Genomic DNA, 23,063 nt, shown 5'->3' with positions numbered 1-23,063 from the left:
TCCAAACTACCTAGCTGAATACAAAGTCTAAATGCATGAAAGACAAAACAGAAACCACAAAGTATAATAAAATATCATGTATACGATAATTACTATTCTAAGCACACATTGTAAATACAACAGCCTCATTTTATGTAGTGCTGTATTATACTGAGCTTTTCTCTTTTTCACATCCAGAAATAAAGGGATCTCCCTGTAGAAAGATATAGAAACATTTCAGAACACTGAGCCACTAAAGAAATGGCATTCACAGAGGACAAATGGTGATTTAGGGGGTTAATAGCATAGGGCTGTGGGCTGTGTAGGTTATAGCATTTTTTTATTAAAAGAATAACGAATGAACAAATGTATTAATTAATGTTACTAATACATTCATTCATTATTTTTATTTGTGCAGGCTGCAGTTCGTTCATTTAGTTCTGTGCTTAACGAATTAGGCAATATTCAGATGCAAACAGATTTGTCTGAATTCAAATTTACTGCTTAGTCCTTTTTGTATTACCACAATGAAACTATTTAATATCCCTTGAAGACAGAACCACCTCCAGATGTGATGTATTTATGAGTCTCTTTGTTTTCCTTTAATTTCTTAGAGATTTGTGCTATCTTGTGTAAAAGCTGGATTATCATGGACTTGGTCCAGATGCGTCTTCCACTCCAAACGGTCATCCTTGTCATCCTGAAATCAAATATACAGTTAGAAAATGTATAAAATGGTTATACTTCTATGAAAAAGCATAATTAGATTTCTCTTTGAGTTACAATCTTATATTTGTTATCTTTGTTTCTCTTAGTCTTTAGCAACTGTTTCACAAGTGCATTTTGGAATTTCTTTTTAAATTTTCAGTTTTTTTTAAAAAAATGAGCAAATTGTTTGCCCAGTGCATTTTAATTTATTTTATTTTTTTTAAATGTTGAATATTTTGATTGAATGAATAAATGAGCATGGCTTTTGTATATTAATTGTTGAAATCTGTTTTTAAAATTAAACATGGATGTCCTAAAATATGGAAATGTGAATATTGTTCAGTGACTATAAAATAAGTTTTTTTTTCAAAAAGAAGCTATTTTGCTGATGGTGCTAATTTAGACTACATTAATATATCAATGGGTATTTCCATTCAGCCACGTATAGGCAGTTAAAGGGACACTAAACCCAATTTTATACCTTTCATTATCCAGATAGAGCATGAAATTTTAGGCAACTTTCTAATTTTCTCCTATTATCCATTTTCTTTGTTCTCTTGATATCTTTTTTTTTTTTTAAAAAAGCAGGGATGTAAAGCTTAGGAGCCAGCCCATTTTAGGTTCAGCACCCTGGATAGTGCTTGCTTATTGGTGGCTACATTGTCACCAATAAGCAAGTGTAAGTCATTTTAAATAGTTTAATGTTTAGATAGATCCCCTCACCGCCCACCTTTTGCAACACTCCTTATACATTTTCCTTCTATCACACTTACAGATTAATCCTTTAACCATATGGATTTCTTCACAGCTGTACCCCTTACCTTATGTTCTCCTTACTACCCCTTACCTTATGTTCTCCTTCCTTATTACTTAGCAATATAGTAATATAGCAGATGAGGCTTAAAAAAGACAGAAATCTATCAAGTCCTGCCTATACAGATTCTACCTGATTTGCAATAAATAAGCTGCCAGCTCAGCTCACATTAATACAATTAGTAAGCTGGCCCATTAAACACAAGCGATCTTCTGTTTTAGCCAGATATTTAAATGTATCTAAGATATTGGCAGCCATTAGGAGCACCACAATTTTTACTTTGCTGGAGAATAAATCTCCCTTCCTCTAGCCTTCAATTGTGACCTCTTTTTCCTTAACCCCCAAAACCCTCAAATAATTATTTATTCATGCCAACTTTCTGTACCCATTGCTCAATTTGTAGCACCCCCAGTTACTGTTCCCCCCCCACACCATAACCAAACACTGCATAGGCTTTCCCCAAAGAACCTCCACACTCTTCAGACCCTCACAAAAATATCATAACTCTAATTCTGGTGTCAGAGTTTTCAATTTGTTTTGTGAATCTTGATTGAAGTCATCATTCCTCGTTTCCAACAAAAACAAAACGCTACACTGTATTGATTTTTCTGAATATCTTTTGTAGAACTTTGTTAATTTATTAATTAGCAAGACATAAAAAAACATATATGGCTTTATATCAAAATATAGCCATCCACCTATTCTGAATGTCTGAGAAAATAAAATGAAGGTAGGAACTTTTAATTTGGTTAATTACCCATGAGTGGTGCACTTTTGGACAATGATCACTCACATTGGAAGTCAATGTTGGAGAGGTTTCTTGGGGGGTAATGCCTTGCACATGTGTGACTAGTATTATGGGGATAAGGGAAGTCAAGTTATTTTTGTGGTGATTTGTCAGAGTGGTAAAGTGCTTTGAGGTTTTACGACTGTTAACTGTGAATATTTTGCTGGTGGCGGAGTCAATGAGGCCTATTTATTAAAGGTCTGTCGGACCTGATCCGACAGTGCGGATCAGGTCCGACAGACCTCGCTGAATGCGGACAGCAATACGCTCTCCGTATTCAGCATTGCACCAGCAGCTCTTGTGAGCAGCTGGTGCAACGCCGCTCCCTGCAGATTTGCGCCAGCAGGGGGTGTCAATCAACCCGATCGTACTCGATCGGGTTGAATTGTGGCGATCTCTGTCCGCCTGCTCAGAGCACGGGCCCTCAAGCTCCATTCAGAGCTTAATAAATGGGCCTCATTGTCTGTGTCAATACAACACTAGGATTTAATTTAACCCCAATATATTTGTTACCAACATTGGAAGGTAAAAATATTTCTTGGAATAATGTTGTTCTATTCATATAATGAAAGATTTTTTTTAGCATTGGATAAATAAAACTCACATAGGCTCTGTAGGACACAATGATTTAGCTTGTAATGGAATTTTTCACCAGACAGGAAAAATGGACATTGGCTGATATTAGCAGCAGCAAGATAGGAATCACGGTTGCAATGTGTTCTTATTGAAATGTATAAAAAGTCTACTTACTTTTTCAGATTTACAACAAGTAAAATAATCCCATGTAAGATCCTGTTTTCCAAAGAGGTAGTCTTTATTTATATGTTGCTTCAATCCTCCTGAAAAATGCATGGAAACATATAGTTGTATATTTATACATTAACATTTATGTACATTTATACATATTTAGTTTAGTTGTTTTAGTTTAACTTTGTGTTTATTGATCATTTATCTTGGTGCTTCTAAAATTTGTAATTTTTGCAAATGATTAAATATTAACAAAAATCTAAAATATTTAATAAAAATCATTATCTAGCTGATTTCAAGTCTCATTTGGGGACAGTAAGCACCTTGAATTTGTTATAAAATATTTAGTTATGCACAATAAAACAACCCTGCGATATATTTTAATTTTTTTATTTTGACCCTTTTTCATGCTCTGCCTATTGAGGATTTTTTTATTCTCAGAACTGGAAAGGCACTGTGCTGACTTCTCAAGGCTAATCCTGTTACATATATTTCTCTAATTGGCTTTAGCATATAACTACTACAAAACAATACAACTTATACTAACATAATGAACATGGCTAGTCCTATGTTGCAATCATATTACAAATCCAAAGTTATATAACATCTTCATGCCAGATAATGCAGGTGCGCTAAATCCCTCAAATAATATACTTCTATGGGGGCACACAGTACAATTCATGTTCATATAACTAGAGCGCTAAGCCAACATTGCCGAGAATGCGCAAGTAGTGGAGTTCTCCATATAAGTTCGGTGCTATACTATTAATAATAATGTTTTACTTCAGGATTTAAAAGAGCTACATTTTACAGGTATTTTGGATTGCGCTCAAGCACAATACTTAAATCATCCCCTGTATTATTATATTGCTGAGGTTTTTTTAAGTATAAAAATTTGTCATTTTAAATTACCATCTCAAAACGTTTAAAGGGATAGTAAAGTCCAAACTAAACTTGCATGATTCAGTTTAGTTTGGACTTTAAACTACTTTCTAATTTACTTTAATCATCAAATTTGCTTTGATCTCTTGGTATACTTCGTTTAAAGCTAAACCTAGGTAGGCTCATATGCAAATTTCTAAGCCCTTAAAAGCCGCCTCTTATCTGAATGTATTTGAACGTTTATCACAGCTAGAGGGCGTTAGTTCATGTGTTTCATATGCATAACATTGTGCTCATGCAACGTGGAGTTATTTAAGAGTCAGCAATAATTGCCTGAAATGCAAGTCTGTTAAAAGATCTGAGATAAGGAGGCAAGCTGTAGAAGCTTAGATACAAGGTAATAACAGAGGTAAGAAGTATATTACTATAACAGTGTTGATTATGCAAAACTGGGGAATGGTAAATAAAGGGATTATCTATGTTTTTAAACAATAACATTTTTGGTGTTTACTATCCCTTTAATGTCCCTTTAAAAATCAGCAAACTCATTTTAAGAACTAAACCAAAACCACTGAATATATTACAAAATCATTTATTAGTTTTCTTTATATTATAACAAAGACTTTATCTATGAATGAGATATAATAAAGAAAAAAATATTTTACCGTATTTTATTTATTTTTAATTTAAAAACTGTTAAATAAATATTTTACATGTTCAGAGTTTGTAGTGACTCCCAGTTCCCCTGATTTCCGCATAACTGATTAATTAACAACTTTATTTGTACACAGTGTTCAGAACATACCTGAGATCAGACTAGCAATAATTCCAGCAATCAAGGTAGTAAGTGTTCCCAGAATGCTAAAGTATAAATAAGATAGAGAATACCAATATTCAGCAAGCAGAGGTCTGTAAATAAAGGAAAAGCGTGATGGCTCAATTGGTTAATTAGTCAGCTGTAGTACCTGATCATATTTCCCAGTTGCCCTCATTTTCCTAGGACAGTGCTTTTTTGCTTCCTGTCACATAATGTAATTGTCCCTGGAGTCCGTCTCTCACTGTCAACATCTGCCCTAAAATGTGTGCTTGGCATGAACACAGATTGTGTGACTAGAGGGAATTAGTTTGCATATTGTGCCATCTGAATCTCCTACACTTTACATTAGAACTGGAAAATAATAAGATAACATATAATTTGGTGAGGTGGTATTTAGGATCTTCTTCCGTTTAAATTTAAACTGAATATTACAATATTTATGGATAGATTACGAAAAAAGCGCTATTGTTTGTGTGTGAGCAATATTGGGTTTTTGTGGTCATTTGCATGCAAGTGAAATTCCGATCGTATTACAAGATGAAAGTAAATGCAATCACGTGAGTGCAATAGTGATTTGCGCTCGAATAATTACTGTGACTTCAGAGCTTTGGTTAATTGTTATGCAAGTCAAAAAAAAGTCACAAAGCATATTGCAATAAAAAGTTCTAACGGCTCAAATATATGAGATAACAGGTGTTAGAAAAAGTAGTCATGCAAAGGGCTTTAACATAGAGATACATACACATGTCTAAGGGGTAGATTTATCAATGTGCGGGCGGACATCCATAAATGTCGACAGCATACGCTGTTAGCATTTATCATTGCACAAGCATTTCTAGTGAAATGCTTGTGCAATGCCCCCCCTTGCACATTCGCAGCCAATCGGTCGCTAGCAGGGGATGTCAATCAACCCAATCGGGCTGATTGCTGTACGCCACCTCAGAGGTCCTAACTTAGATTTCCGGCGAGACAGGTACAGGTTTAGATAGCAGCATACACTGCTTGGTAAATCTTAATATGTATATGTGTATATTACTACGGAAAAATGGGGTAAAAAAAATAAAACAAAAAAATGAGCAAATTTTATTAGAAAATTCCAAAATGCCCTCCTAGACCTTGAATGTCTCTCTGTCATTAAAAGGTCAGCTCCAAAGCAGCAGTGCACTACTGGGACCTAGCTGAACACATCTGGTGAGCAAATGACAAGAGACAAATGTGTGTTGCGGCCAACCACCAGTTAGCACCTAGTAGTGCATTGCTGCTGCTAAGGATATGTACATATGCTTTTCAACAATGGATACCAAGAGAACAAGAATAATAGAATTGTCTTAAAATTCTATGGTGTATCCTGAATTATGAAAGTTTAATTTTGACTTTCCTATCCCTTTAAATATGTCCTTTTTCTACTACAATGTTTTTTCCAAATATATTGCTATTATCTAAAAATATCTTTATATCTTTTACTAATTGCCATTATATTTATACTTTTCTTATAGCTATGCATATGTATTTGTTTAATGCATATCAATCCCTTTAAATTCATATTCAAATGTATCTACAAAACTTCCAATAGACTTTAAAGTTGAACTTTGCAGAAAAGTAATCAGGTAAGATTTTCTAAGGATTGCAATACGTCACTGGGTGTATTTGTAACATATTTAGGGGTCTATTAGAACTTTTCTTTTCTTTTTTTTTTTTCAAGTTTAATTTAGACTTTATTATCCCTTTTTTTTTTTATTATTAGGAAAATTCAATTATATAAACAAGCAAATACATATACATACATATTACCGATAACAATAAATGTACAGATCCAACAATAATATGAATACATATATATCTTTACTACTTAAAACTGCATAGTGATTTCATGATGTAGGATGTTCTACATATACACATAATCTATAAATTACTTCAATTCTGACTTAAACAATATTGTCTTTCCTAAAACATTTGTTCCCATAATAATTTTTATAGGCAGATTACCCGACCTCTAAACTTTTAACCATCACTTAATAACGCTGTTGCCTATCACTTAAAATGCATAGATGAATCCATACTACAGGAGTATTTCCCTTCCAAAACCTAATTCGTACCAAATATAGTCCTGGTTAGAGTAAATCCCCATCTATTAACTTAATTTCATACAAATTTCATAACTTTTTCTCAAATTTTCCCCAATATATCCCATCCAAAATGGTACTATGTCTATAAATTAAATTGCGACATAATTTTATTTGTCACATGCGGTTCTAAAATATCTATAAAACCACCCCATTTTTTTTTACATTCCTTAATTCTTATATCCCTGTCATACAATGTATCAAATAGTTCCATATTTAATTGTTCCATCAAAATATTCTGGAATTCCTTCATATTAGGACCTTTCTTTAATATCCATCTTTTCATTATACATTTCCTTCCTGCCAAAATTATCATAGTCATCATTTTTATATTTTCCTGTTTAACTTGACTATTTAGTGCAAGTATTATATTCAAAAAATTTAAATTGATCTTATATCCAAAAATCTTACTCGCCCAAAATTGAATCTTTGCCCAGTATTGTTTAATTTTTGGGCAGTCCCACAGAAGATGTTTTAAATTAGGCTCTATATAGTTACATTTAATACATCTCTTTTCACACTTAAACCATTTTGAGGCGGTTTTTGGTGTTATATAGAATCTATGTAAAATCTTAATTTGTGATTCCCTAAAATATGAGTCATATGTGGTAGATGTAATAGTTTTCAAGCTTTTTTCCATCTCTGTCACATTTAACTATATGGAGGCTTCTTTTTGCCAACCTTCTATCATCTTTCCCCTTATATTAGTTAAATTTGAGTTTATTAATGCCTTGTACAATCCTGAATATGAACATTTTTTTTTTTTAAATCTTCTACCATATTATGTAAACGATGACGCTCCCATATGGAGGAAGGGTATTTTTTTTTTTTTTTTCAAAAGAGCTTTATTATCATCCATATTATATATACAAACATAATGAAAATGACAAGGGATTTTTGCAATATAACAGAAATGGCAATAGTTAGTTATCTCCCAGCGTGTCGATGTGGATGATGTCCATGTTTAAATTCACAATTCTGCTGTAAGATTGTAAGTTGTATTAATGACATCAAAACATATAATTCTCAACTAAGACAAGGGACCCACCTGTCCCTCAAGAAGAGGAGAGGAAAAAGAAAAGATAGAAGGGAAAAGAAAGGTAAGAGATAGGGAAAGAAAAAAGAGGGGAGGGGGGGGGGATCCGTTAAGTGTCGGTCCGAGGCGGTAAAGTCTGTCGTGGAGTGTTTTCTTCCCAAATGAATTTAATGTCTGCAAACCTACCAATTTGTTTCCTTTTAAAGAATCCATATTCTTCAAGCACTAGTATTTCTGAAACCTCGCTAATCCACTCTCGCAGTGTTGGTGTATATTGTGTTTTCCAATGTCGTGCTATAATTAGTTTAGCACTAGTGATACCTATTTGTAATAATTGAAGTCTCAACTTACAGGGAAAAGAGGGGAGGTCATTAAGCAAGGCTGTTCTTATTGTAAGTCTGAAATCGTCATTCAGTATTTGTCTGTAAAAAGTTTCTATCTCTTGCCAGAATGGCTTAATTCTTTCGCACTCCCACCACATATGCAGGTATTGGCCCTTTGTGGAGCAGCCTCTCCAGCAATTCCCATTGGCTTCTGGGTAGATAGAGTGAATACGAGAGGGGGTCAAATACCATCTCATCAGTACTTTAAAGTTAAGTTCTAGCATCCGTGGTGAGCTGGACGACTTTTTCGTGTTTTGAAAGATCTGAGACCACTCTTCTCTACTCAGCTCCTGCCCTAGTTCTTCATGCCATTTGGCCGAGTATGAGGGGAGTGTTCGTGTGTGTTCTGTCTGTAGGAGTTTGCGGGTTATAGATAGCACGTGTCGCAATGGGGTTTCACCTGTGCAAAGGTTCTCAAAGGGAGTAAGGGCTCTAAGGTAATCTTTCTGATGTGGAGAGGTATAAATAAAATGTCTTAATTGTGAATATTTCAACCAATTAGTGTACCTGCCTCCTGCAACCGTATTTAGGTTTTCTCTTGCTATTAATTTCCCGTTTAGTGTGAATTCTTTCAGTGGGACTGTATATCCCCATTCCGTCAATCTCTGTTGTCCTCTTTCTAGGCCTCCTATCATTTCAGCATTTAAGGGGATAGGGAAAAGGGGAGAACGAGGCCCCGTAATGTGGGTTTGGTGAGTTGTAATGCTGTCCCATGTGTCAAAGATATGTTTATGGATCGGTAGATCATTACATTGGGGGGGGGCGCAGAGGTTTCGGCACCCAGCATAGTGCTCCTACTGACGGAACTTTTAGAATGTTTGAATCTAGGGACACCCATGCTTTTGTATCACCTGCTCTGTGCCAGTCCAGAACTCTTTGTAAAGTTACTGCATTGTAATAAGTTGTTAGGTCAGGTAGTCCCAGTCCTCCGTTTACTGTTGTTCTGTACATGTTGGTTTTGTTGACCCTGGGTCTGCTCTTCCCCCAAATAAAGGCGTTGATGTGTCTCTGTAATTGTGCTAAATACCATTTAGGGAGAGTTATAGGTACTGCCTGGAATAAGTATAAGATCCTAGGTAATGTGGTCATTTTAATGCATTGTGTACGTCCCCACCATGAAATTGGCTTTAGGGCCCAGGTACGGAGGTCTTGCTGGATTGTTGTTATAAGTTTGGAGTAATTTTCTTTGAATAGTTGTGTATGACTGGGGGAGATGTGGACCCCTAGGTATTTTATTGATCCATTCCGGGCGATCATTGGGCAGTCAACTGCCATGTTAAGAAAGTCTGTTTGTGTCATGGAAATATTTAGAATCTCTGACTTCTGTGTGTTTATAGAGAAGTCTGAGAATTGACTAAAGGTGTTAATTTCATTCAATATCTTGGGTACTGTCAGGAGTGGGTCAGTGATTGTGAAGATCACGTCGTCTGCATACATCGCGATTTTGAAGTCGTGTGGGCCTATTTTAATTCCCTGAATGTCCTGATTGCGCCGTATATGCGCCGCGAATACTTCCATAGTTATAATGAAAAGTATGGGGGATAGGGGGCAACCTTGACGTGTACCATTTTGGATCTGAAAGGGGTTAGAAAGCATTCCGTTTGCTTTGACTTTGGCTGTTGGGCTTTTGTAAAGGCTAAGTATTCGGGTAATCATGTGCGGGCCAAATCCTATCGCTTTCAAAGTCTCAGTAAGGAATCCCCAGCTGATGCGGTCAAACGCCTTCTCGGCGTCGATCGCCAAGAGGGCGGCAGGAAGTTTTTTATGTTTGGCATAGGAAATGAGTGTCAAAACCCGAATGGTATTGTCCCTCGCCTCCCGCCCGGGGACAAATCCCACTTGGTCAGTGTGGATTAAGGATTGTAAAACTACATTAATTCTTTTTGCTAATATTTTTCCAAGAATCTTTATATCTGTATTTAGGAGCGATATTGGTCTGTAACTGCTGGGGTCTGTTAAATTTTTTTGTGGCTTGGGTATGACCGAGATATGTGCTGAAAGCATATCTTGAGATAGGGTACCACCTTCCTCTAACGTTTGAAATAGATTGAGTAAATGTGGGGCCAAGATGTGTTTATATGTCTTATAGTACGCGTTTGAGAAACCATCCGGTCCCGGACTTTTGCCGGTCGGCAGGTCTTTTATTGCTGTATAGACCTCTAGTAGGCTTATGGGACTTTCCATTGTTTCACGTTGTTCTGGGTGTAAGGTAGGTAGATCTGCTTTGTTGATGTAGTCCTGCATTTGTGTTAAGTGTTCCTGGGAGTCTTTTCTCTCAAGGTTATATAGTTTAGAGTAGTATTCCTTGAAATGATTAGCGATTCCCTCGCTATCTAAGATATCCGTTTTGTCAGGTGTTGTTATCTTATGTATCTGTGATTTTAATGTCTGAGTTTTTAAGGCTCTAGCTAAGAGCGAGCCTGCCCTGTTGCCTTCAAAGAAGAAGGTTTTCTTTAAGTGTAACGCTCGTCTCTGTGCTTCTTTTAGCAATGTGTTGTTGAGTTCTAGCCTGGTGTCTGTTACCTGTTTAAGTAGTATATTATTCTTTGGGGAGTTTTTATGTGCTAATTCCAGGCGGGCTAGTTGAGTAGTCAGGTTATTTATTGTTTGGTTGTAGATTTTTTTCCTGTAAGTTGTATGTTTGATGCAGTGCCCCCTAATTACTGCCTTATGGGCTTCCCATAGCATGTGTGGTGAAGTGGTGGGAGTCATATTAATACTAAAGTATTCTTTTAAGGAGGCTTCTATTGCCTTGACCGTGTGTGGGGTGTGCATTAGGGAGTCGTCCAGTCTCCAAATAAATGGGGTAGTTGGGTGGTTAGGCCATTGTAGCTGTGTATTGACCATGGAGTGGTCCGACCATGGAGTCGGTTGGATGTCCGCATCTTTAAGTATAGATAGGTGGTTTCTGTCTATAAAAATGTAGTCAATTCTAGTGTACACTGACCAGGGGAAAGAGAAAAAGGTGTAATTGCACTGCGTGGGGTGCTTCAATCTCCAAGTATCAAGTAAGCCTAAGTGTGTTAGAAATTTGAATACTAGGTTAGGTGGTCTCGTTTGGGCTGTGGGTCTGTGGGAGGAGGCGTCGAGTGAGGGATTTAGAGTAACATTTAAATCTCCTCCTAATATAAGAATTCCCGTCTTATGTTCTACAATTAAATTTTGTAATGTTTGGAAAAATTGAGCTTTTTTGCCGTTGGGGGCATAAACATTGACTAACGTTACTTGTTGGTGGAACATGAGTCCCGTCAATATCAATATTCTGCCCTCATTGTCCGTTATCTGTTTATTGAGCTGGAATTGTATGTTTTTGTGGAAGAGGGTACATACCCCGTTTTTTTTTACTTTGTTTGAGCTGTAATAGCCTGTTGTGAATTCCCTAGAGTGGAATTTAGGTTCTGACTCTTTTACAAAGTGTGTCTCTTGAAGAAATAAAATAGAGTTATTATGTTTGGCTAAGCTCCGCAATGCAATTGCTCTCTTCGTGGGTGAGTTGAGGCCTTTCGTGTTTTGCGAAATGATATTAACTATTGGGTTAGCCATGTTCTTGTGTGTGTGTTGGAGAACAATATTTTCTTACCATTTGATAATTCGGCCATTTCGTGGGTTGCAGAGTCCTGTCAGCAAGGGTAGAAGAGAGACAGAAGATAACTACATAAGAGGGAGTTGTTTTCGGATCTCCAAGAGTAGTGCAGAGAAAGAGAAGGAAATAGATGGTGGTTTCTAGACTGAAATAGATAAATAAAACATGTAAATATTTCAAACCATATAAAAATAACATCCAATAACAACAATAACATCTTGAACAATATGATGTGTGAAGCTCTAGCATCACACACTTAGGAGGGGGGAGAGAAGGGGAAGGGGTAACGGATACTTCCGATAAGCGGAGTATTAAAGACTAAAAAGGGTGGGGGGAGTGAGGCACCAAATATGCCAATCCATTCTTGATGTTGACTGTTATTAGGTCTTAAATTGGGTTGAATTCGGGGGCATGAATTCGTTAATTTAGGGGAGTTAAGGTGTTAGGTGTAAAGAGGGGGAGAGTCTCCCAATGCCTTCCGGCATTTTAGTGCAAGTCTGCATAAAGTGTCAATATAACCATTTACTTATCAGTAACTGAGCAAAAGTATGGCGGGGAGGTATCCCAACCAGAGGCAAAGAAAAGTAAAGTGTCTCTTTCATGATGATTCACCGTCCATTCCTGTCTGGGCTTGTGGAGCAATAGTGGTGTTTCTTCTCTTGTTCGGTACTGTCATCCAGTCGGATCTTTGGTCCTGTGTGTTGGATTTTCTGTGGGCTGGTTTATCCGATATAAGGTCTTTAATAGAAGGCAAAGAGGGTTGAGGGATGTCCAGCTGTTGACAAAATGTTTCTAGATCTTCTGGGTCTTTGTAGATATAGGTTTTATTGTTCTTGATAACTCTGATAGCAAATGGAAAACCCCATCTGTAAGGTATGTTTAATTCAGCCAGGTGTAGTGTAAGGTACCTAGCCTCCTTTCGTTTTGCTAATGTTAGGGGACTAAGATCAGCGAAAATCTGGATGGAGTCTTCTCCAAATCTGATTGGGGATTTTTTCCTTGCCGCCAACAGTATGTTCTCCTTGTCTGCAAATTTATGGCAGCATAGTATTATATCTCTGGGTGGCCCAGTTGGTGGGGGTTTTGCCCTGAGGGCTCGGTGTGCTCTGTCTAGAATTATTGTGTCATCTTTGTTAAGTCCCAACAGAAATTTAAATAAATTTTGTAGGTATGACTGGATTTGTGGTGGTAGAATTTCCTCTGGTACCCCTCTAATTCTCAAATTGTGGCGTCTTCCTCTATTGTCGAGGTCTTCAACTTGCGATTGCAATTGTAGGATTGTGGTGTTTTGCTGTTGTAATGCGATGGTCATATCATCAGTGGTCTTTGTATTTTCCTCTGCTTGCTCTTCAAGATGGAGTACTCTGTGGCCCAGAGCGTTAACATCTCTTTTAACTTTGGCCAGACCATCTTTTATTGCTGTGCTGACTTGTACCATGAATGTACTGAGGTCATTTTTAGTGAGGAGTAGATTCAGGTCTGCCCTTGTTATGGGAGCAGAATCATCTGTGTGTTCTGTGAGATCTGACATGTCCATTTGTGCAGTCTCTAACGATAATGCGTTTACACTGTCAAATGGTTTGAAAAAGGATTTTAGTTTCCCTCCACTAGGGGTTGTATTCTTCTGTGTCTTGTCTAACCTCTGTTTTCTGGCCGCCATATTGATCTGGGTATGTGAAGCACTTCAGTATGTTTAAAACAATGCAGGGTCTTTGTATATTGAACTTCGAATTTGAATTTTGTCTCCTCCTTACCCCGGGTGTCTTTATTGTTATGGGACTCTGTGCTTGTGCAATAAAAAGAGAAAAATAAGTGTAATTCTGTGAGAGCGTGTTATTCAGTTCAGAGTGTCCTTTTATCCTGTGTATAAAGCTATATTGTGTCGCAGTAGTCTTGCGATTGAAACTGTAAGGGTATTGCTTTTAGATAGTGGCCCCAGTAAAAGTTATCGAGGTCTGACTTACTTTCAGCTTGAGTCGTTACCGCTCTCCAGCTTGCGTTATCCAGAGGCCTTTTGTCTGATGCGTGTTCTGATAAGTCCAATATTGGGGACCTGTTTTCTATATGAAACTCTTTACATTCGATTGCCTCCGTAAGCGTTTTTCAAATTATGGCTTCCACACTCTCAGGTTTATCCGCCGCTGCAGTATTCTGGTCGCGGGATGTTACATGCCGAGTTGGCGCTTCAGTGCGGCCTCCGTTGATGGTGCTTGTGTTCTTGCCTTCCCCGCTGTTTGCCGTTCAGGTTTTGGTACCGGAACCTTGTTCCCCTGTTCAGGTTTTATTGGGCACCTTTCATTACCCAAATAAAGAGCATTTGCCCCTTCTTTATATGATACATCAAGTGGATATGATCGGAGCTTTAGCTTTGTGCGACCATGTTCTTTCTCGGCCGGCTCCGCCCCCCCCGAGGAAGGGTATTTTTTGATGATGTTTGTTATATAATGTGCTATTTGAATGTATGCATAAATATGCGAATCTGGTAAATTATACTTGTATTTTAGTTCTTCAAATGTACATAGTGATTTTTTTATTGGATCTAGTAAATCCCCTATCTTAACTATCCCCTTCTCCCCCATTCTGTGAAAATAGCGTTTTCCCTTCCAGGTCCAAAATTTTGGTTCCCTTTTATGGGTAAAAATATATTGAGCCTTTGATTGAAAATTGAAGAATCTTATTAGTTATATTCCATGCTTTCAGAATGTCTTTATACATGATATTATTCTTAATTTTAATATCTATATCAAGCCAATCTGTATGCAACACAAATGCCTTACTATTTCCTAATGATGTTATTTTTTCTAATGTCTTATCATAAAAGTATTCCGTTCCCCCCAACCAATCAACCACTATTCTCATCAGTGATGAGAGATTGTACAAATAGACATCTGGGACAGCCAAGCCCCCTTGCATCATTGGTTGTTTTAATTTATTTAAGCTTATACATGTTTTTTTCCCCTTCCAAATAAATCTATTAAAGATTTTATTCAATCTCTCAGTGTCTTTCCTTGGAATTAAGATTGGCAACATATTTAGGGGATATAGCAGTTTTGGTAAGATCATCATTTTTATTATGTGTACTTTCCCCATGAGTGAAATTAGTAAATTATTCCATTTTTTAAGGGATTGTTCTATAGATGTAAATATTTTCTCATAGTTTATCTTATACCATTTTTCCGGGTTAGGAGATATATTAATTCCTAAATAGGTGATATAATTTAATGGTTCTAAAAAAGAGAATTCACTAATATCACAATTTTGTCATTTATTTAACCATAGGACTTCTGATTTTAAACCATTAATTTTAAACCCTGAAAATTGTCCAAATTTAAAGACAACCTTCAAGATCTTTTTTAAGTTTATCTCTGGATCTTGGACAAATAATAACATATCATCTGCATATAATGACAGATGGTAACTATTACCATCTAACTCTATACCAGTATATATGTTTAATTTCATTGCCAGAGGTTCTAATACCAAATTGAATAGGAGGGGAGACAGGGGACAGCCCTGACGAGTTCCTCTACTCAAGTTAAATCTAGATGATAGTTCACCATTGACATTAACTGAGGCATTTGTTTTTGAGTAAACATTTTCAATAAACTTACTGCAAGGGCTTTTTATATTGTATTCCCCTAAACATTTAATCAAGTATGGCCATTCAACACTGTCGAAGGCTTTTTCGGCATCCAAAGCCAACAACAGGGTATTTGGGATCAATTCTTCATTATATTGTTTTTTCATGAGCCAGAAGTGATTAACAATATGTAGCACTTTACGAATATTCTTACATGAGGATCTGGCCTGGATAAAACCTGATTGATCTTTATGGACTAACTCAGGGAGTAAGATTTTTAGCCTATTCGCAATTATTTTTGTTAAGATCTTATAGTCCTGGTTGAGCATGGATATCGGTCGATACGATGTAACACATTGAGGGTCTTTCCCAACTTTTGGAATCACAATAATGTTAGCTGCCGAGAAAGTTAAAGAGGGTTTAATTCTATCACTGAAATATCCATTAAATAAGTCTGTCATTAAATCTATTAATGATTTTTTCATAATTTTATACCATTCTAACGGTAGTCCATCCGGACCTGGTGCCTTGCCTAATGGCATTTTTGCTATTACTTTATCAACCTCCTCTACTGTAATAATATAATTTAATATTTCTTGCTGTTCATATGTAATCTTTGGAATATTAATACCTTCTAAAAAAGACTTAATTTTCACTCCATCTGTTTTACTTTCTGATGTATAAAGATTATTATAATATTTCCTAAATTCCTCTACTATCTCTATAATATTACAAATTAGTCCTTCTTTAGATTTTAGTGACATGATTTGTCTCGATGATTTTTGCACTTTAACTAAAGAAGCCAATAATTTACCAGATCTATTACCAAATCTGTGTAGCTTCCCCTTATCTTTTCTGGTATCTCTTATCGCTTGCTGATTTATGTGTACTTCCAATTCCTTTTTATCGTCCATGTATTTCTTCCTCCAAAATTCTGATTTAAATTATAAATATTGACTATAGGAGTATGTTGTAACAATTATTCTTTACAAAATTCACTATTAAAGTCTATGGCCTAGATTTGGAGTTCGGCGGTAGCCGTCAAAACCAGCGTTAGAGGCTCCTAACGCTGGTTTTGGCCGCCCGCTGGTATTTGGAGTCAGTGATTAAAGGGTCTAACGCTCACTTTTCAGCCGCGACTTTTCCATACCGCAGATCCCCCTACGCCATTTGCGTATCCTATCTTTTCAATGGGATCTTTCTAACGCCGGTATTTAGAGTCGTTTCTGAAGTGAGCGTTAGAGCTCTAACGACAAAATTCCAGCCGCCTGAAAATAGCAGGAGTTAAGAGCTTTCTGGCTAACGCCGGTTCATAAAGCTCTTAACTACTGTACCCTAAAGTACACTAACACCCATAAACTACCTATGTACCCCTAAACCGAGCTCCCCCCACATCGCCGCCACTCGATTAAAATTTTTAACCCCTAATCTGCCGACCGCCACCTACGTTATACTTATGTACCCCTAATCTGCTGCCCCTAACCCCGCCGACCCCTGTATTACATTATTAACCCCTAACCTGCCCCCCACAACGTCGCCGCCAGCTACTTAAAATAATTAACCCCTAATCTTCCGACCGCAAAGCGCCGCCACCTACGTTATCCCTATGTACCCCTAATCTGCTACCCCTAACACCGCCGACCCCTATATTATATTTATTAACCCCTAATCTGCCCCCCTCAACGTCGCCGACACCTGCCTACACTTATTAACCCCTAATCTGCCGAGCGGACCTGAGCGCTACTATAATAAAGTTATTAACCCCTAATCCGCCTCACTAACCCTATAATAAATAGTATTAACCCCCTAATCTGCCCTCCCTAACATCGCCGACACCTAACTTCAATTATTAACCCCTAATCTTCCGAGCGGAGCTCACCGCTATTCTAATAAATTGATTAACCCCTAAAGCTAAGTCTAACCCTAACACTAACACCCCCCTAACTTAAATATAATTTACATCTAACGAAATAAATTAACTCTTATTAAATAAATTATTCCTATTTAAAGCTAAATACTTACCTGTAAAATAAATCCTAATATAGCTACAATATAAATTATAATTATATTATAGCTATTTTAGGATTAATATTTATTTTACAGGCAACTTTGTAATTATTTTAACCAGGTACAATAGCTATTAAATAGTTAAGAACTATTTAATAGTTACCTAGTTAAAATTATAACAAATTTACCTGTAAAATAAATCCTAACCTAAGATATAATTAAACCTAACACTACCCTTATCAATAAAATAATTAAATAAACTACCTACAATTACCTACAATTAACCTAACACTACACTATCAATAAATTAATTAAACACAATTGCTACAAATAAATACAATTAAATAAACTAGCTAAAGTACAAAAAATAAAAAAGAACTAAGTTACAAAAAATAAAAAAATATTTACAAACATAAGAAAAATATTACAACAATTTTAAACTAATTACACCTACTCTAAGCCCCCTAATAAAATAACAAAGCCCCCCAAAATAAAAAATTCCTACCCTATTCTAAATTAAAAAAGTTAAAAGCTCTTTTACCTTACCAGCCCTGAACAGGGCCCTTTGCGGGGCATGCCCCAAGAATTTCAGCTCTTTTGCCTGTAAAAGAATAAATACAATACCCCCCCCCCACATTACAACCCACCACCCACATACCCCTAATCTAACCCAAACCCCCCTTAAAGAAACCTAACACTAAGCCCCTGAAGATCTTCCTTCCTTGTCTTCACCATACCAGGTTCACCGATCTGTCCTGGCTCCAACATCTTCATCCAACCCAAGCGGGGGTTGGCGATCCATCATCCGGTGCTGAAGAGGTCCAGAAGAGGCTCCAAAGTCTTCCTCCTATCCGGCAAGAAGAGGACATCCGGACCGGCAAACATCTTCTCCAAGCGGCATCTTCGATCTTCTTCTATCCGGTGCGGAGCGGGTCCATCTTGAAGCAGGTGACGCGGATCCATCCTCTTCTTCCGTTGTCTCCCGACTAATGACGGTTCCTTTAAGGGACGTCATCCAAGATGGCGTCCCTCGAATTCCGATTGGCTGATAGGATTCTATCAGCCAATCGGAATTAAGGGTAGGAATTTTCTGATTGGCTGATGGAATCAGCCAATCAGAATCAAGTTCAATCCGATTGGCTGATCCAATCAGCCAATCAGATTGAGCTCGCATTCTATTGGCTGATCGGAACAGCCAATAGAATGCGAGCTCAATCTGATTGGCTGATTGGATCAGCCAATCGGATTGAACTTGATTCTGATTGGCTGATTCCATCAGCCAATCAGAAAATTCCTACCTTAATTCCGATTGGCTGATAGAATCCTATCAGCCAATCGGAATTCGAGGACGCCATCTTGGATGACGTCCCTTAAAGGAACCGTCATTAGTCGGGAGACAACGGAAGAAGAGGATGGATCCGCGTCGCCTGCTTCAAGATGGACCCGCTCCGCACCGGATGGAAGAAGATCGAAGATGCCGCTTGGAGAAGATGTTTGCCGGTCCGGATGTCCTCTTCTTGCCGGATAGGAGGAAGACTTTGGAGCCTCTTCTGGACCTCTTCAGCACCGGATGATGGATCGCCAACCCCCGCTTGGGTTGGATGTAGATGTTGGAGCCAGGACGGATCGGTGAACCTGGTATGGTGAAGACAAGGTAGGAAGATCTTCAGGGGCTTAGTGTTAGGTTTCTTTAAGGGGGGTTTGGGTTAGATTAGGGGTATGTGGGTGGTGGGTTGTAATGTTGGGGGGGGGTATTGTATTTATTCTTTTACAGGCAAAAGAGCTGAAATTCTTGGGGCATGCCCCGCAAAGGGCCCTGTTCAGGGCTGGTAAGGTAAAAGAGCTTGTAACTTTTTTAATTTAGAATAGGGTAGGGAATTTTTTATTTTGGGGGGCTTTGTTATTTTATTAGGGGGGCTTAGAGTAGGTGTAATTAGTTTAAAAATTGTTGTAATATTTTTCTTATGTTTGTAAATATTTTTTTATTTTTTGTAACTTAGTTCTTTTTTATTTTTTGTACTTTAGCTAGTTTATTTAATTGTATTTATTTGTAGCAATTGTGTTTAATTAATTTATTGATAGTGTAGTGTTAGGTTAATTGTAGGTAATTGTAGGTAGTTTATTTAATTATTTTATTGATAGGGTAGTGTTAAGTTTAATTATAACTTAGGTTAGGACTTATTTTACAGGTAATTTTGTTATTATTTTAACTAGGTAACTATTAAATAGTTCTTAACTATTTAATAGCTATTGTACCTGGTTTAAAATATTACAAAGTTGCCTGTAAAATAATATTAATCCTAAAATAGCTATAATATAATTATAATTTATATTGTAGCTATATTAGGATTTATTTTACAGGTAAGTATTTAGCTTTAATAGGAATAATTTATTTAATAAGAGTTAATTTATTTCGTTAGATGTAAATTATATTTAAGTTAGGGGGTGTTAGTGTTAGGGTTAGACTTAGCTTTAGGGGTTAATCAATTTATTAGAATAGCGGTGAGCTCCGCTCGGAAGATTAGGGGTTAATAATTGAAGTTAGGTGTCGGCGATGTTAGGGAGGGCACATTAGGGGGTTAATACTATTTATTATCGGGTTAGTGAGGCGGATTAGGGGTTAATAACTTTATTATAGTAGCGCTCAGGTCCGCTCGGCAGATTAGGGGGTTAATAAGTGTAGGCAGGTGTCGGCGACGTTGAGGGGGGCAGATTAGGGTTAATAAATATAATATAGGGGTCGGGCGATGTTAGGGCAGCAGATTAGGGGGTACATAGGGATAACGTAGGTTGCGGCGGTTTACGGAGCGGCAGATTAGGGGGTTAAAAAAAATATGCAGGGGTCAGCGATAGCGGGGGGCGGCAGATTAGGGGTTAATAAGTGTAAGGTTAGGGGTGTTTAGACTCGGGGTACATGTTAGAGTGTTAGGTGCAGACATAGGAAGTGTTTCCCCATAGGAAACAATGGGGCTGCGTTAGGAGCTGAATGCTGCTTTTTTGCAGGTGTTAGTTTTTTTTTCAGCTCAAACAGTCCCATTGTTTCCTATGGGGGAATCGTGCACGAGCACGTTTTTGAGGCTGGCCGCGTCCGTAAGCAACTCTGGTATCGAGAGTTGCATTTGCGGTAAAAATGCTCTACGCTCCTTTTTTGGAGCCTAACGCAGCATTTGTTTGAACTCTCGATACCAGAGTTAATTTTATGGTGCGGCCAGAAAAAAGCCCGCGGAGCGTTAACAGCCCTTTTACCGCCAAACTCCAAATCTAGGCCTATGGGATTTGTGCACATAAATAATTTGATAGAGAACTGTAATAGCTGTTTATTTTTCAAATGTACTATACACACAGGCAGTAATAGACAGCGACATGCACTCACAGACAGTAATAGACAGAGATATGCACTCACAGACAGTAATAGACAGAGACATTCACACACAGGCAATAATAGTCAGAGACATGCGCACACAGGCAGTAATAGACAGAGACATGCACACACAGGCAGTAACATACAGAGATATGCACACACAGGCAGTAACAGAGACATGCACTCACAGGCAGTAATAGACAGAGACATGCACACACTGTCTGAAGAATGAAGGTTCCTTTAAAACCATCTTGGATGACGTCATTTAAATGAACCTTCATTCTTCAGTCGCCGTCGGATGGAAGAGGATGCTCCGCGTCGGATGTCTTCAAGATGGACCCGCTCTGCTCCGGATGGAAGAAGATAGAAGATGCCGCCTGGATGAAGACTTCTGTCAGTCTGGATGTCCTCTTCTGGCCAGATCAGATGAAGACTTCTGCCCCTCTGGAGGTCCACTTGTGCCCGGCTGGGTGAAGACGGCTCAAGGTAGGGAGATCTTCAAGGGGGCAGTGTTAGTTTTTTTTAAGGCGGGATTGGGTGGGTTTTAGAGTAGGGTTGGGTGTGTGGGTGGTGGGTTTTAATGTTGGGGGGTTGTATATCTTTTTTTACAGGTAAAAGAGCTGATTACTTTGGGGCAATGCCCCGCAAAAAGCCCTTTTAAGGGCTATTTGTAATTTAGTATAGGGTAGGGAATTTTATTATTTTGGGGGGCTTTTTTATTTTATATGGGGGCTTAGATTAGGTGTAATTAGTTTAAACTTTTTTTATTTTCTGTAATTTAGGGGGGGTTTTTATACTTTAGATTATTTTGTTTAATTGTATTTAATTTTAGGTAATTGTGGTTAATTAATTTAATTTATTTAATGATAGTGTAGTGTTAGGTGTAATTGTAACTTAGGTTAGGTTTTATTTTACAGGTAAATTTGTCTTTATTTTAACTAGGTAGCTATTAAATAGTTAATAACTATTTAATAACTATTGTACCTAGTTAAAATAAATACAAAGTTGCCTGTAAAATAAAAATAAATCCTAAAATAGCTATAATGTAATTATTAATTATATTGTAGCTATCTTAGGGTTTATTTTATAGGTAAGTATTTAGTTTTAAATAGTAATAATTTAGTTAATAATAGTAAATTTATTTAGATTTATTTAAATAATATTTAAGTTAGGGGGGGTGTTAGGGTTAGGGTTAGAATTAGGTTTAGGGGTTAATAACTTTATTATAGTGGCGACGACGTTGGCGGCGGCAGATTAGGGGTTAATACATTTAATAGGCTATGTGGGCTATGGCGGTTTAGGCGTTAATACTTGAATAGGTTAATTGCGTTGTGGGCTATGGCGGTTTAGGGGTTAATAATTTAGTTATTACTTGCGGTGTGGGCTATGGCGGCTTAGGGGTTAATAGAGTTTATTAGTTATTGCGGTGGGGGATTGCGGTTGACAGGTAGATAGACATTGCGCATGCGTTAGGTGTTAGTTTATTTTTGCAGGCATTTTATGGAGTTACGGTGCTCCCATACTCAGCGCAAGGCCTGCTACGGCTGCCTTTTATGGTGAGGTAAAAATGGAGTAAGATTTCTCCATTTTCGCCACGTAAGGCCTTGCGCTGGATATTGGATACCGATTTACGACGTGGTCCCATGTTAGCCTATGGGAATAAAAATTGCGAGCGACGGGTGAAATATACGGGCGTAACTTGTATGCTACGCCGTATATGTGATACCAAAACAGTGCAAAAACCGGCGTCGCCGGCTTTTGCAGGCGACGCTGCATATGTAATGGAGGCCCTAGAGCGTTAGAGGACTGCCTTTGAGACGAGCTTGCCAGTGGAGCTGATCATGGTTTTCTGCAGCTTACCTAATCCTAAGGGCTCTTTCTTTGAACGGACTGGTCATATAAACCCGACCTCTATCACCAGGAGCTTTTCATGAACTTTTATCTTATGTATTTCTGTAGCTGTTTTTAACCATTTATTGTTTTGTGACCATTTATTGGTCTAGTATTTTAGTACAGTGTTTTTTTCACATGTGATAAATTCAGTTGTCTGTTATGTCTGTACCCTTAGGTAACGATACACATTTTATTCCTTAATTTCATATATTTCCAATTTTTATGTTCTTTTGCTTTCATACATTTTAGCAAATAGTTGCATTTGATACTAATTTGACATCACTTAACATTTTTTTCACATTAAGCAACTTCATTTTGCGCTTCCAAACCACCTTTTATTTTCTAGTGTTGCTTATTTTACAA

General features: G+C 37.5%; 1 protein-coding gene across 1 annotated transcript in view; it reads right to left on the bottom strand.

Moving 5' to 3' along the window:
- Nucleotides 1-558: 558 nt before the first annotated feature.
- Nucleotides 559-23,063, bottom strand: part of LOC128662938 (sodium-coupled monocarboxylate transporter 1-like) — a 204,308-nt gene continuing 181,803 nt past the window's right edge. Inside the window, exons 13-15 of the mRNA XM_053716996.1 lie at nt 4,723-4,826; nt 3,039-3,127; nt 559-679 (exon numbers count right to left, since the gene is read on the bottom strand). Coding sequence (XP_053572971.1) covers nt 590-679; nt 3,039-3,127; nt 4,723-4,826 — 283 coding nt within the window. The 3' untranslated portion in view covers nt 559-589. The remainder of the gene's footprint in view (nt 680-3,038; nt 3,128-4,722; nt 4,827-23,063) is intronic.

This window comes from Bombina bombina, chromosome 6, assembly GCF_027579735.1.
Source record: "Bombina bombina isolate aBomBom1 chromosome 6, aBomBom1.pri, whole genome shotgun sequence".
Classification (NCBI taxonomy): Eukaryota; Metazoa; Chordata; class Amphibia; order Anura; family Bombinatoridae; genus Bombina; species Bombina bombina.
This window is presented reverse-complemented; position numbering and strand designations above follow the sequence as displayed.